Below are 12,462 nucleotides of genomic sequence, written 5' to 3'. Positions count from 1 at the left end.
ACCAGCCTCACACACACACACACAACCAGCCTCACACACACACACACAACCAGCCTCACACACCACAACCAGCCTCACACACACACGCACACCCACACACACGCAGCACATAGCCTCACACACACACACCCACACACACGCAGCCTAATTCAGTTAGTAAGTAAACAAACAAACAAATTAATTATTATGGTTCTACTTAGATAAGTAGAACCAAGAGATTTATATTAAATATTCATAAATATTTATAAACTGGAGGAACTAAATCCACTCCTGAGAGCAGTTTACTGTGTGAAACAAACAAACAAACAAACACTCCTGTTATGAACTTTTTCTGTAACGTACAGTAATGGAACAAGACCTTTTGCTCCAGGAAAATAAAACAAAAATACCCATGACTCTTTTTTTAACAGCTAAAAGCAACAACACACACACACAGCTGTCCTGTGCTGATGGTCAGCAGACCTGCGTGTGTGTGTGTGTGTGTGTGGTCTGAAACAGAAGATAATCTGTCAGACAGAATCGCTGCAACAAGCCGGACAAACAGAAACTAAATCCAGGCTCTAAACAACCTGCAGACTTGTTGGGAGCGTCAGCAGAACCCAGATAAGAGGTGAGACGTTCTGCCAGGAGCGCCGCGGCGTGCACACTCACTTTTTCCAGCTACTGTTGGCAGGAAGTGAGATCTCGCCGCCGCCACAACAAGCCGCCACATACGGCGAAGTTAAAGTGCAAATTGGATGCAAATTTAGCAGAAGCAGATGTCCTGTTTGAGACTAAACGAGAAAAATGCAGATTGGAAACACAGATGCCCAACTTAGCTTCCTGTCATTTATGCAAAAATAAATATATATACATATATATATATTTCTGCAGTTTATGTCTTATTAACCGCTCCCCTACACAGATCTGGAACCCAAATTTTGAGAAAAACCAAAAAAAACAAAGATTTTTTAAAAATGTTATGCAGGAACCCAACAAACCTTTTATGAGGAGGAATGGATTACTTCAGCTGAGACCTGCTTTATTTCAGAAAAATAATGTTTTCTTTTAACGTTAATATAGAACAAAATGTCTCATAAACTACAGGAATGTGTTGCAGTTAAATAAACCTCACAAATACGAGCTCCGTGCTGAAACTGACAGCAAATTTTAACTGCGAGGAAAAAAACCTCTATGTTTTTTTAAATCCCAGAAAATGATTACAGTTACAAGGGACCTTCAGCTAAAACTTTACTATAAAACTTTTTGTTTTATATTTAATATAAAGCAACAATACAAACATCTGATTACAGAAAGATATGAAGAGAGGCACCTTTGAGATGTAAGAGAGTCACAAAATTTGCAAAAATATTGTCTAATTTATCTTCCGATTTACATATTTTGCATTTTCCTGTGCTGTGAAATAAAGATTTTTCCACATTTAGCAGAACTTTACTCTCATGCAGTAAAACACCTGCCCAGATTTACACAAAGTCAGCCTCAAACTGATCAGAAAACACTAATAAAACAGAAATATGTCGTCCATCAGGTATGAGAACACCTGCGTGCTGATTGGACAGTAATAATGCAGCATTTCCCATGATGCTTTGCAGCTGAGGTGCAGAGATGATGCCCAGACTGCAGGGTTTTATTTGAGGCACGTTTTTTTTGCAGCATTTGTTGATCTTACTGGAATATGTTTTGTTCAAACTTGCAGAATGATTTACTTTTTATTTATTTTTGCACTTTTCCTGGAGTCAGGAGAAAAGGAGACGTGCTAAATGTTTTAAGTTTAACACATCAGTGTGAAAACGATAAATAAAGTAATAAAAATAATTAGTTTATTTGATCAATGTGTGCTTTATATGCTGACAAAATATAGTTGTAATAATTTAGTGTATATATTTTTTTATAAAAGTGCAAAAGATCTGGAGTGTTTCAGGTAATAATCACATTTAGACTTTATAGAAATGTTTTCCAAAGAGAATTTTTTAACAAAAAGTCAAAGAGGAAAAATCAGAAAAGCTCCAGTTTGAAGCTGCGCAGCTTCCTTTTTAAAAATAATTAATTATCATATATTATTAGCTTTTCAAACAACACGTTTGAGGCAGATTTTAACATTTTTCCTCGTTTTTTTTCTCTGTTGTGAAGAAAAGTTTCTAAATGTGACATGAGGGTGTGATGATGATGAGTCACACTCTCAGGTGAGATTTTTGTTTCACACTTTCACCCTCGGGCTCCTCGCGTCTTTAAGTTTCTTCACACTTCAGAAACGAGACGAGGTTCTCCGTCAGAAGGAGCCCAAACCATCAAAAAAAGGAGAAATTTAGGATTTCTCAGCGTTTTGTTTTCCTGCTGAGGGGCTGAAGAAGCCATCTCACCTGCGTGACCTGAGTCACCTTCTCCGTCACGTTCTGGGTGCGGTCTTTCACTTTGCTCGGCGCGATGATTTCGATCTCTGTGGGCGAAGGAGGTCTCAGCCGGTCCGAGCCGAACGTGAGGCTGACCTGAGGGATGCGGCTGACGGTCCTGTGCCTCACCAGGTCCGAGTCGGAGGTGGAGTTCAGAGCGTTGGGCTTCAGGTCTGCAACGAGGGGGAAACAAAACAACCAAAAATGATGCGGCTCTGATCTCATTCTGCAAAACCAGCGGCTAAAATTAAACGCAAGCGTGATTACGCTTCGTGGAAACATCATCCATCAGATCTGTGTCAGCCTCAAACAAACAACCACGACCGTCTAGACGTCAACTGGAACTTCTACCCCAAAAAAAAACAAACAAACCCCAACACTTTCCCCTGAGAGAGGAGGCGGACAGATGTGCAGATTGAAACAAAACAAGAAGCAGCTGCACCGCTCAGAAGAGACGAGACGGTGATAAGCTGTGATAATGAAGTCTTCTAGCAGCAATCATTAGGTGAGATGATGAAAAAGATCCAATCTGGATCCTTTGATCTAATTTCAATCACCAGCCTCTGAAGGCAAAACGGCAATAAAGTTTTTATTTGTCTGTGTTTGTGTTCATCTGACAGCCCTGTTAGCAAAATATCTCATGAGCCACGAACCTCTCAGAAAGCAGCAATTCAAAATGGCTGCTACAACCAACCGATCTTACAAACGGCTAAAACTCAGCCAGTTTTAAGCTAACATTTAATGTGGTAGCTGCTGAAAAAGTTGATTTTTTACCTCGTTGAGACAGTTAAGGAGTAAAATAAATGATGCATTAAGTTAAGTATGAACAAGTTTTGAAACCTTTTAACGTTGATTTGATCCAAAGCTTTAACTTCAAGTTTTTAATCTGCTGCTCATATTCAGTGAAATCAGAAACATCCACTGACAGCAGAAGAATCTGCAAAAAAAACCATTTAATGCTGTGACACTGTGAGGTTATTCTGGGTTAGTTTCGAACCTCTAACCGCTGACGTTCAGACACTCACTGCTGTGGCTCCGGGGGTCTCCGGGTCCGCTGCTCCACTCCGCCCTCATCCCATCGATGTCGTCCAGAGACGAGGCGCGCCTCAGGCTGCGGATGCTCTCCCTGGAGCAGCTCCGGGGAATCGACCCCCTGGCGAAGGCCACGCCGGGGTCCAGCCGGTCCGTCAGCAGCGAGCGCCGCTTGGCGAAGGACTGGGCCACCAGGGAGGGGGGGTCCAGGTCCTGCTCAATCAGAGCCTCGGTCTCGGACTGCATGCAGCTCTCCTTGGAGGGGATCCGAAACTCCTTCAGAGGAACTTCCTCGCTGTGAGGCTGAGAGACACAAACAGGGGGACGGTGTTGGCCGTTCACGTCGAGTTGAAACAAGAAATTATATCAGGTTAGCAAAAACACAACAACTTATGATCCGTCTTTTAGACATCTTGATGTTGAGGACCACGCTGAAACAGAACACAATGTCACTTCCTCGAAAACATGCAAATTCAAACAGTCCCATCAAATTTATTTGCCTAAGTCAACAGAGCTGGGTGTTATCAGGAAGTTTCATCGGAACAGAAGCAAAGTGAGATTTCAGAGAAGAGAAGGAAACTCCGGCACGGCTGCGTCTTCCCTCCCGTTCCACCTGCTGCCATTTTGTTTTTATCGAGCAGAGAAACGTGAGCTGCTGGAGGCGGGGCGGCTTTAATGTTTGAAACTGAGAAAAAATAAATAAAATCTGAACACAGATCTGCCTGTTTGTCCTGCTGTGGTACGGGAAAAGCAAACGATTATTATTGGCTGTTTGGGGCCGATGAATCCCACCACCTCACCAGCAGGTAAACTATCACCTCACCTGAAGTTAACCCACCACCTCACCAGCAGGTAAACTATCACCTCACCTGAAGTTAACCCACCACCTCACCTGCAGGTAAACTATCACCTCACCTGCAGGTAACCCACCGCCTCACCTGAAGTTAACCCACCCCCTCACCTGCAGGTAAACTATCACCTCACCTGCAGGTAATCCACCACCTCACCTGCAGGTAATCCACCACCACGCCTTCGCACTGCTCCTTGGAGAGCGAGGGACGCCGCAGCGAGCGGAGGACCGGCAGCCTCATCTTCAGCCGGCGGTTCTGACCTGCAGAGGAGAAAAACTTCAGCTGATCCACCGAAGCTTCAGCTACAGTTAGCCTGTTTTTTAGCTTTACCATCCTGATTAATTGTAATGACCCTTTTAAAACTTTAGCTTTTAGCTAGCCATTTTAGCTAGCATTTTACTACTTTTAGCTATCTTATTTCTATGTTCAGCTTCTTAGCTTTTTGTTGCTTTTACTTCCTAGTTAGCCTTTTGTAGCTTTTAGCTTCTGCTAGCCTTTGGATACTTTTAACAGGCCTTTTGCTACTTTAGCTTTTAGCCACCCTTTTGCTGCATGTAAAACTAAAAAAACTAGCTATAGCTGTCCTTTTGCTACTTTTAGTTAGCCTTTTGCTACTTCTAGCATCTAGCTGTCCTTTTGCTGGATAGCTTTTTGATACTTTTAGCTATCTTTTAGCTATGCTCAGCTTCTAGCTTTTGTTTTGCTACTTTTAGATAGAATTTTTTTCTACATTTAGCTACGTTTCCTTGCTGTTTTCTTTTTTATTTACAGCTAAAAAAACGGGGGTTTCGGCTGTGGAGGAGGATTTACAGTAAAGCCATCCCTGAGCGACCGTCTGCCTGAAGGCCGACTTCTTCAGCGACGGGTCGATGAGCTCCTGGAAGTCCAGGATGAACATGATGACGAGGCCGTCCTCGTTCTTAACGGGCACCACGTCCACTCGGCACGGGAGGCAGATCCCTGCGGACGGGAAGAAAAAAAAAGACTCAATGAAAACAACGACAGTGGGCACCCGGATTTGAACCGGGGATCTCTTGATCTGCAGTCAAATACTCTACCACTGAGCTATACCCCCCGTGGAGGAGACACTGACAGCTGACTTCGTTCTGTGATCGGCGTCTAAAAATAGACGGGAATCGGCTCGATGGTGCGAACGCACACGGCGCCGGGACTCGGCGTCACCGAGGCGTTCAGTCCGGAGGGAATAAACGTTAAAAAGTCTCATGTCTGACTCGTTCAGCCTCAGAGCGCATTACCACGCAGGAGATAAAAACTAATAGATGCTCGGCGGATGGGAGCTCATTTCCATGACAACAGAGCGGCGGGCCGCGCGCCTCACGCCTGCGGCGCAGCACGCTGACAGTTTGTGTCCGCCGCTCGGTCGCCTCAGCTCCTCCATGTCGGCGATGATTAGGGCGCGAGAAAGGAGGAACAAAGCGCTCGCAGACGGCGTGATTTAAGCTTTGATTCCGTCGGGAGGACGGGAGGACGGGATGTTCGGCTGCTGGCCGCGAGGAAGGCGGTGGAATCTACAGCAGCTGAAGTTAAAAACAAAAACGTTAAAGTTTTTATCAATGAGCTTTAGCTTATAAAACGACTAAATGAAGCTAATGTTAGCTGAAGGTGTCAAAACCTTCATCAGCTAAAGTCACGACTGAGAGCTGAACGAAGCCGAAACTCAGATGTAAAAACTAAGTCAAGCAAAACAGCAGCTAAAGCTAAAACCAGGTAGATGAACACTTCAACTATAAGAACACTAGCTGAAAGCTAACACTAGCAAAACAGTTTGTGAAAGCTGAAATGATCAGAACAGTAGCTAAAAGCTAAAGTAGCAAACAGAAGCTAAAAGTGAAAAGGAGGAAAACAGTTGCTAAAAGCTAAAACTATTAGAACAAGCTAAAGTTAGTGAAACAAATGTTAAAGTTACAAGCTAAACCTTGTAAAACAGAAGCTGAAAGCTAAAATGATCAAAACAGTATCTAAAAGCCAAAACCAGCAAAAAAGCAGCTAAAATGTAAAATGATCAGAATAGTAGCTAAAAGCCAAAACTAGCAAAACAGTAGCTGAAAGCTAAGACTAGCAAAACTGTAGGTAAAAGGTAAAAGCAGGAAAACAGAAGCTGAAAGCTAAAATGATCAAAACTGTAGCTAAAAGCTAAAACTAGATACACAATAGACAAAAACTAAGACTAAAAAAACTGTAGCTAAAAGCAAAAACCCAGAAAAGCAGCAGCTAAAAGCTAAAGATAGTGAAATAGTTAAAGTTAGAAGTAAAACCAGCAGAATAGTAGCTAAAAAACCGAACTAGCAAAACAACAGCTGAAAGCTAAAAATGAAGCACATTTGGTGAAGATTTTAAAGATTTGAAAAAATATTAATGAGATTAAAAAAAAATTGAAATAAAGTAAAATAATTCAAAAAGTTACAAACCGAATGTTGTGAACGAGCCGAACATTTTGATACTCGTGCAGCTGAAACAGCTGAAGGTGTTCTGACGTAGTTAGAGTTTATGAAAAATAGCCGAAACTATAAACAGGACGAAACAATGACTCAGCATTTTCCCAGTCAGAGATGATCGACACGAGGAAGCAGCCAAACCGAGCGACTGAGCCACACGGCGGCCATCTTGTGTCATATTTGTGGGACAGATGGTTCCCATGACAGCCAAGCTGTCCAGGAGGACGGAGTTCTGCTGCTTTTTGTCTCACCTTCTTTGGAGTAGTAGAGGATCTCCACCTTTCGCTCCTCGGACCCCAGCAGGGCCTGGGCCAGCTGGGCCACGGCAGCCTTCATGGTGCCGGGCCCCACAAGGAAGGGGCAGGTGCAGGGCTGCTGCATGATCTCGGCTCTGGTGAAGCCGAACATCTGGCAGAAGCCCTCGTTGCAGTAGATGATCCCGCAGTTCTTCATCTGGGCGTTGGCGATCAGGAACCTGCGGTCTAAAAACGTTCACAGTTTCACTGACGGCGGCAATAAACGCTGACTCAGCATTCACACCTTCCATGTTTTTATCATCCTACTACTTCTGCGGACCTTTTAGCTACTTTAGCCATTCATACATCAAAAGGTTCGGCTCATTCAGCAGATGGGTGCCGTGATTTATTTATTTTTAACTTTTTAAAATATTTACAAATATTCTCCCCACAGAAACACACGGAGATCTCTTCATTTCCTTCAAAAAATTTGTTCTCGTTGAAATCTGCTGCAGCTGCTGCCTCCGATTTTAGCTGCTGCTACTTTTAGTTTTCAGCTACAGTTCTGCTACTTTTCTTCTAGACAGCCTTTAGCTGTTTTAGTTTTTAGCTACTTTTTGCTACCATTTTCTTACATTTAGCTAGACCTTTGCAAATTTTTACAAACATTTTTGCTAATGTAGCTGTAAGATACTCCTATGCTACTTTCTGCTACTATTCTGTTACTTTTAATCTCAGCTAGCCTTTTGCTACTTTTTGCTAACATTTTGCTACTTTACCTGTTGGCAAGCATTTTGCTACTTTAGCTTTTAGCTCACTTTTTGCTATTTTAGCTATTAGCTACTTCAATGCTACGTCTTGCTACCCTTTTGTTACTTTTTGCTAGCATTTTACTATTTTATGTTTTTAGGCCGTTTGTTCATTTACCTATTAGCTACTCCTATGCTACTTTGTGCTACCCATTTGTTACTTTTAGCTTTTAGCTAGTCTTTTTCAACTTTACCATCTAGCTAGGTTTTTGCTAATTTAGCTGTTAGCTACTCCTATGCTACTTTTTGCTATCCATCTGTTACTTTAATCTCAGCTAGCCTTTTGCTAATTTTAGCTAGCATTTTGCTACTTTAACTTTTAGAAAGGCTTTTGCTACTTTTAGCTCGTGTTCTGCTTCTTTTAGCTGTAACCATTTAGCAGATTTTGTCTGTCTATCCTGTATTTTCTGTGAAAATTAGCACGTTTTAGCTGTTTTTAATGTAGCTATTTGAAGTTAGCGTAGCCAGATGTTAATTTTTTCAGCTTCAGCTTCACCACAGCTACATAATTGATGTACTTTTTTTAACCTTTATCAATTAAACACAGCCGAAACTGCTCAGACTTTCCTTTTTAATGAACAGCTCCTCCGCCTCGCTCGCCGACAACAAGCCGAAGTGGAACTAATGAGGTCCGTCTTTCCATTGAAGTCATGTTATTAGCGTCACGCTTGATCCCAGGACAACTGAGAAGGAGCAGGTGGCCCTTTCAGATTAAAAGCCTCGGTGGCGTCACGGCCGCTCTCAGGTAACATGTGGGAATTTACAGCCTCGTCACGTCGGTCACGGTTCAGCCGCTCACAAAGTGTTTTCCAAATTATCCACTTCACCGTGAAGCAGCCGAATCATCACTTTTGTTTATTTAATTGGAGTGTTTATAAATTAATGTTGCTGTTTTATTTTATGTAACGAGTTTAATTCTTATTTTAAACAGACATCCTCCCACTGAGGCTGAACACCAACAGAGACATTAATGTTTATTTCAGCCACATTCAGAGTCCTTTAGCTGATATCCAGTTTGTTGGTTTCCTGTTTATAGCTTCTTCTTCTCTGGTTTTTGGACTCGAGGTGCTTCTGCGTACTTTCTGCCACTCGATCGGGAACAAAAAGATCTGACTTTTGGTTTTAAAATATTTAACTTTATTTAAAATGAAATGTCCCATAAAAATACTTTAAGATTGCTTCAAATCCTTCAAAATGAAGGTCCTCTTTGAAATGAACTTCAGGATATTTCCTCTATTTTTGTTTCTTTTGCTGCTGTGTTGCTAATTTTGGCTTTTAGTTACTACTTTAATAGTTTTTACTTTAAGCTACCATCTTACTACCTTTAGCTACCATTCGATTAATTTTAGCCTTTAGCTATTATTCTGGTTCTTTAGGCGTTTAGCTACAGTTTTGGCAATTTCAGCTATTGTTTTGCTGATTTTAGCTTCAGCATCTGTTTAGATACTTTTACTTTTAGCATCTGTTTTGCTTATTTCAGCTGCTGTTTTGCTAATTTAAGCTGTTATTTAGCTATTTTTAGCCACAGATTTGCTGCTGTTAGCCTGTGTTCAACTGCTTTTAGCTTTTAGCCTTGGTTCTGCTCATTTTAGCCTCTATTTTGCTCATTTTAGCTTCTGTTTTGCTCATTTTAGCTTCTGTTCTGCTCATTTTAGCCTCTTTTTTGATAGTTGATGCCTCTATTCTGCTTATTTTAGCTTCTGTTCTGCTAATTTTAGCCTCTGTTCTGCTAATTTTAGCCTCTGTTCTGTTCATTTTAGCCTCTGTTCAGCTAATTTTAGCCTGTTCTGCTAATTTTAGCCTCTGTTCTGCTAATTTTAGCCTCTGTTCTGCTAATTTTAGCCTCTGTTCTGTTCATTTTAGCCTCTGTTCAGCTAATTTTAGCCTGTTCTGCTAATTTTAGCCTCTGTTCTGCTAATTTTAGCCTCTGTTCTGTTCATTTTAGCCTCTGTTCTGCTAATTTTAGCCTCTGTTCTGTTCATTTTAGCCTCTGTTCAGCTAATTTTAGCCTGTTCTGCTAATTTTAGCCCCTGTTCTGTTCATTTAAGCCTCTGTTTTGCTCTTTTTGGCCTCCTTTCTGCTCATTTTAACTTCAGTAACTCAGTTTTTCTTTGGCTGGTTTCGGCTGAGCTCCTTCAGAACAGATGCAGGAGCTCAGCCGAACGGAGGGAACATAAATAAACTCCGCAGCTGATAATTACTCCTCTCCTTCGGCTGCTGTTAGCGAGCAGCCGAGTTCTGCCTCTCTAAAGGCTGCAGCGAAAAGCACATCTCCGTCCGGAGTCATTATCAGAGGCTGAAGGCGGAAACGCAGCTCGTCACCCGGTTGCTAAGCAGCACCGCTGCGGCACGTGCGCTCACCTGGCCGTGCACATTTTAAGGACATGTGGAGGAATGACAAAACCGATCCCTCCTGACTAACAAACAACATTTATAACATTTATAAATCTGTAATATTTGAAGGCCGTGATGCTGAACGGACCTGAATGAGTTTGTAAAAAGCAGAAAAGGTGAACATCTGAGTTTCAGGTGACTTCCTGTTAACCAAACATTAACCTGCAGCTGCAACAACGCCGAAGCCATAAAAGGAGCTAATCGAGGCGCAGAAGAGATAAGACGACGACGACGACGACCCGCCACCTGGAGCGCCGAAAAACCAAAGAAACCAAAGAAACCAAAGAAACGCGTCCTGCTTTATTTGACTTTCTGCTAACGGTTCGTTTTCATCTGATGAGATTAAAAAAAAACAGAAAACTGTTTTTTTATCAGCTGCAAAAGTTCACTTTTATTAAAACCGGAGAAATCAGCTTGTTCTGCTGAAACAGTGTGGATGCTGAACGACTGAAGCTAAAACAGCAGCTAAACGTTAAACAAAAAGCAGCTAAAACCTGAAATAAACACGTCTGAAGATAAAACATTAAATTAGAAAACAAAAACTTCAATTACAAAACAAGCAAAACAGAGCCTGACAGCTAAAATCAGCCAAAACTGCAGCTAAAGGCTACATCCAACAAAAAGTATTTTAAAGCTATAAAAGCTAAAGCCCTCCCTCCATTAGCCAAACTGAAGGTTCAGTCCTAAATCAGCAAAACATGAACTTAAAACCTTAAATCAGCTAAACCGCAGCTAAAACCCTAAAACAGCAACACAGAAAGAATGTCATCAGCTAAACAGTAAAAATAGCAAAAAAGTAGCTAATGGCTAATGTTGACAAAATGATGAGTAAAAACCAAAATGACCAAAACCAGCAGCTAATTAGCAAAACAAAAACTTAAAACATAAAACTAGCCGACCAGTAGCTGAAAGCTAAATTTAGGAAAATGGTAGTTAAATGCTAAACCCAACAAAACAGTAGCTAAAACCTAAAATTAGCAAAACACAAACTACAAAGCTAAAGTTAGCAAGACTGTAAATTAGCAAAACCGGAACTTAAAAAGCTAAAATTAGCAACAAAAAAGTAGCTAAAATGAACAAAACAGTAGCTAAATCATAAAAGTAGCAGAACAAAAATCTAAAATATAAAGGTATCCATAAAGTAGATAAAAGCTAAAGCTAACAAAACAGTGGCTAAAAGCTAAAAAACACAAACACCTAAAAGCTAAAGTTAGCAAGACTGGAGAAAAACCTGAAATGAGCAAAACAGTAGCTAAAAGCTATAATTAGCAAAACAAACACCTAAAAGCTAACGTCTGCTAAAAAATCCTTTAATTATAATAAAAATTAATTAATTAAAAAGTTAATATTAAAAAAAAAAGGTATAAAAGTAAAATAAGCCAAATGAGCCGAAGCTAAAACTGCTGAAAGTTTTCTGCAGGAAAATAAAAACAATTAAAGCTGAAATTAGAAAAATGTTCCTGATAAGCTCGGGGTGGACAGAGGGGACACAGGGGACAGAGGTGGACAGAGGGTTACAGAGGGGACAGAGGTGGACAGAGGGTTACAGAGGGGACAGAGGTGGACAGAAGGGACACAGGGGACAGAGGTGGTCAGAGGGGACACAGGGGACAGAGGTGGACAGAAGGGACACAGAGGGGACACATCTCTCTGTCCCTGGGTGTCTCAGCGGGAGACTCGGTCTTACTTTGCTCGTCGAACTTCCGGATGATGGTGTCCAGGTAGGTGTTCTGGAGCGCGACGTGTCCGCGTCTCACCGGCATCCTGTCCCCGGGGACATGGACCTCCCCGCTTCAGAGGGGACACGCGCGTGGACAGAGACACGACTTTAAAAACAGGCTCCGGATGAGAGGAAAGGAAAAAGGTGCTTCTATTATTATAGTCGCGCGCTGCCTCCGACTGAGGGACGGAGGATGGAGACGGATGGAGACAGACGGAGACAGATGGAGAGGACGGCTGGTTACCGGGGCGATAACAGCAGGATGTTATCACCAGGATAAAAAAAATAAAAATAACAAAAAAAGTGTTTTGGAACAGTTCAGAACCCCGAAGCGTCGCTAATCCGACCCACGGAACCGGGATCCGTCTAATTAAGGAGAACCTGTTGACGGACAAAGTTGAAAAAACCGCGGAAATCCGTCAAAAAGACACATTTTCCGTCCGAGCAGCTCCTGCTCATTTCCAGTCCCCCTTTCAGACTCTCCTCACCTCCTCTCCTCACCCCCCACAGCCAGAGACAGGTTACCGGAAGTTCTGCTCGGGCTTTCAAAATAAAACGCTCCTTCCTTCACTAC

General features: G+C 42.0%; 1 protein-coding gene across 1 annotated transcript in view; it reads right to left on the bottom strand.

Annotated features, from left to right (window-relative positions):
* The window catches only part of kcnh6a (potassium voltage-gated channel, subfamily H (eag-related), member 6a), a 26,934-nt gene extending 14,472 nt beyond the window's left edge, over nucleotides 1–12,462 (bottom strand). Inside the window, exons 1-6 of the mRNA XM_017419436.3 lie at nucleotides 11,856–12,462; nucleotides 6,981–7,211; nucleotides 5,084–5,233; nucleotides 4,430–4,533; nucleotides 3,416–3,725; nucleotides 2,361–2,563 (exon numbers count right to left, since the gene is read on the bottom strand). Of these exons, the coding sequence (XP_017274925.1) occupies nucleotides 2,361–2,563; nucleotides 3,416–3,725; nucleotides 4,430–4,533; nucleotides 5,084–5,233; nucleotides 6,981–7,211; nucleotides 11,856–11,931 (1,074 nt within the window). The 5' untranslated portion in view covers nucleotides 11,932–12,462. The remainder of the gene's footprint in view (nucleotides 1–2,360; nucleotides 2,564–3,415; nucleotides 3,726–4,429; nucleotides 4,534–5,083; nucleotides 5,234–6,980; nucleotides 7,212–11,855) is intronic.

The sequence above is a fragment of the Kryptolebias marmoratus genome, linkage group LG12 (assembly GCF_001649575.2).
Source record: "Kryptolebias marmoratus isolate JLee-2015 linkage group LG12, ASM164957v2, whole genome shotgun sequence".
Classification (NCBI taxonomy): domain Eukaryota; kingdom Metazoa; phylum Chordata; class Actinopteri; order Cyprinodontiformes; family Rivulidae; genus Kryptolebias; species Kryptolebias marmoratus.
The sequence above is the reverse complement of the archived record's forward strand: the minus strand, read 5'-3'. Positions and strand labels throughout refer to the sequence as shown.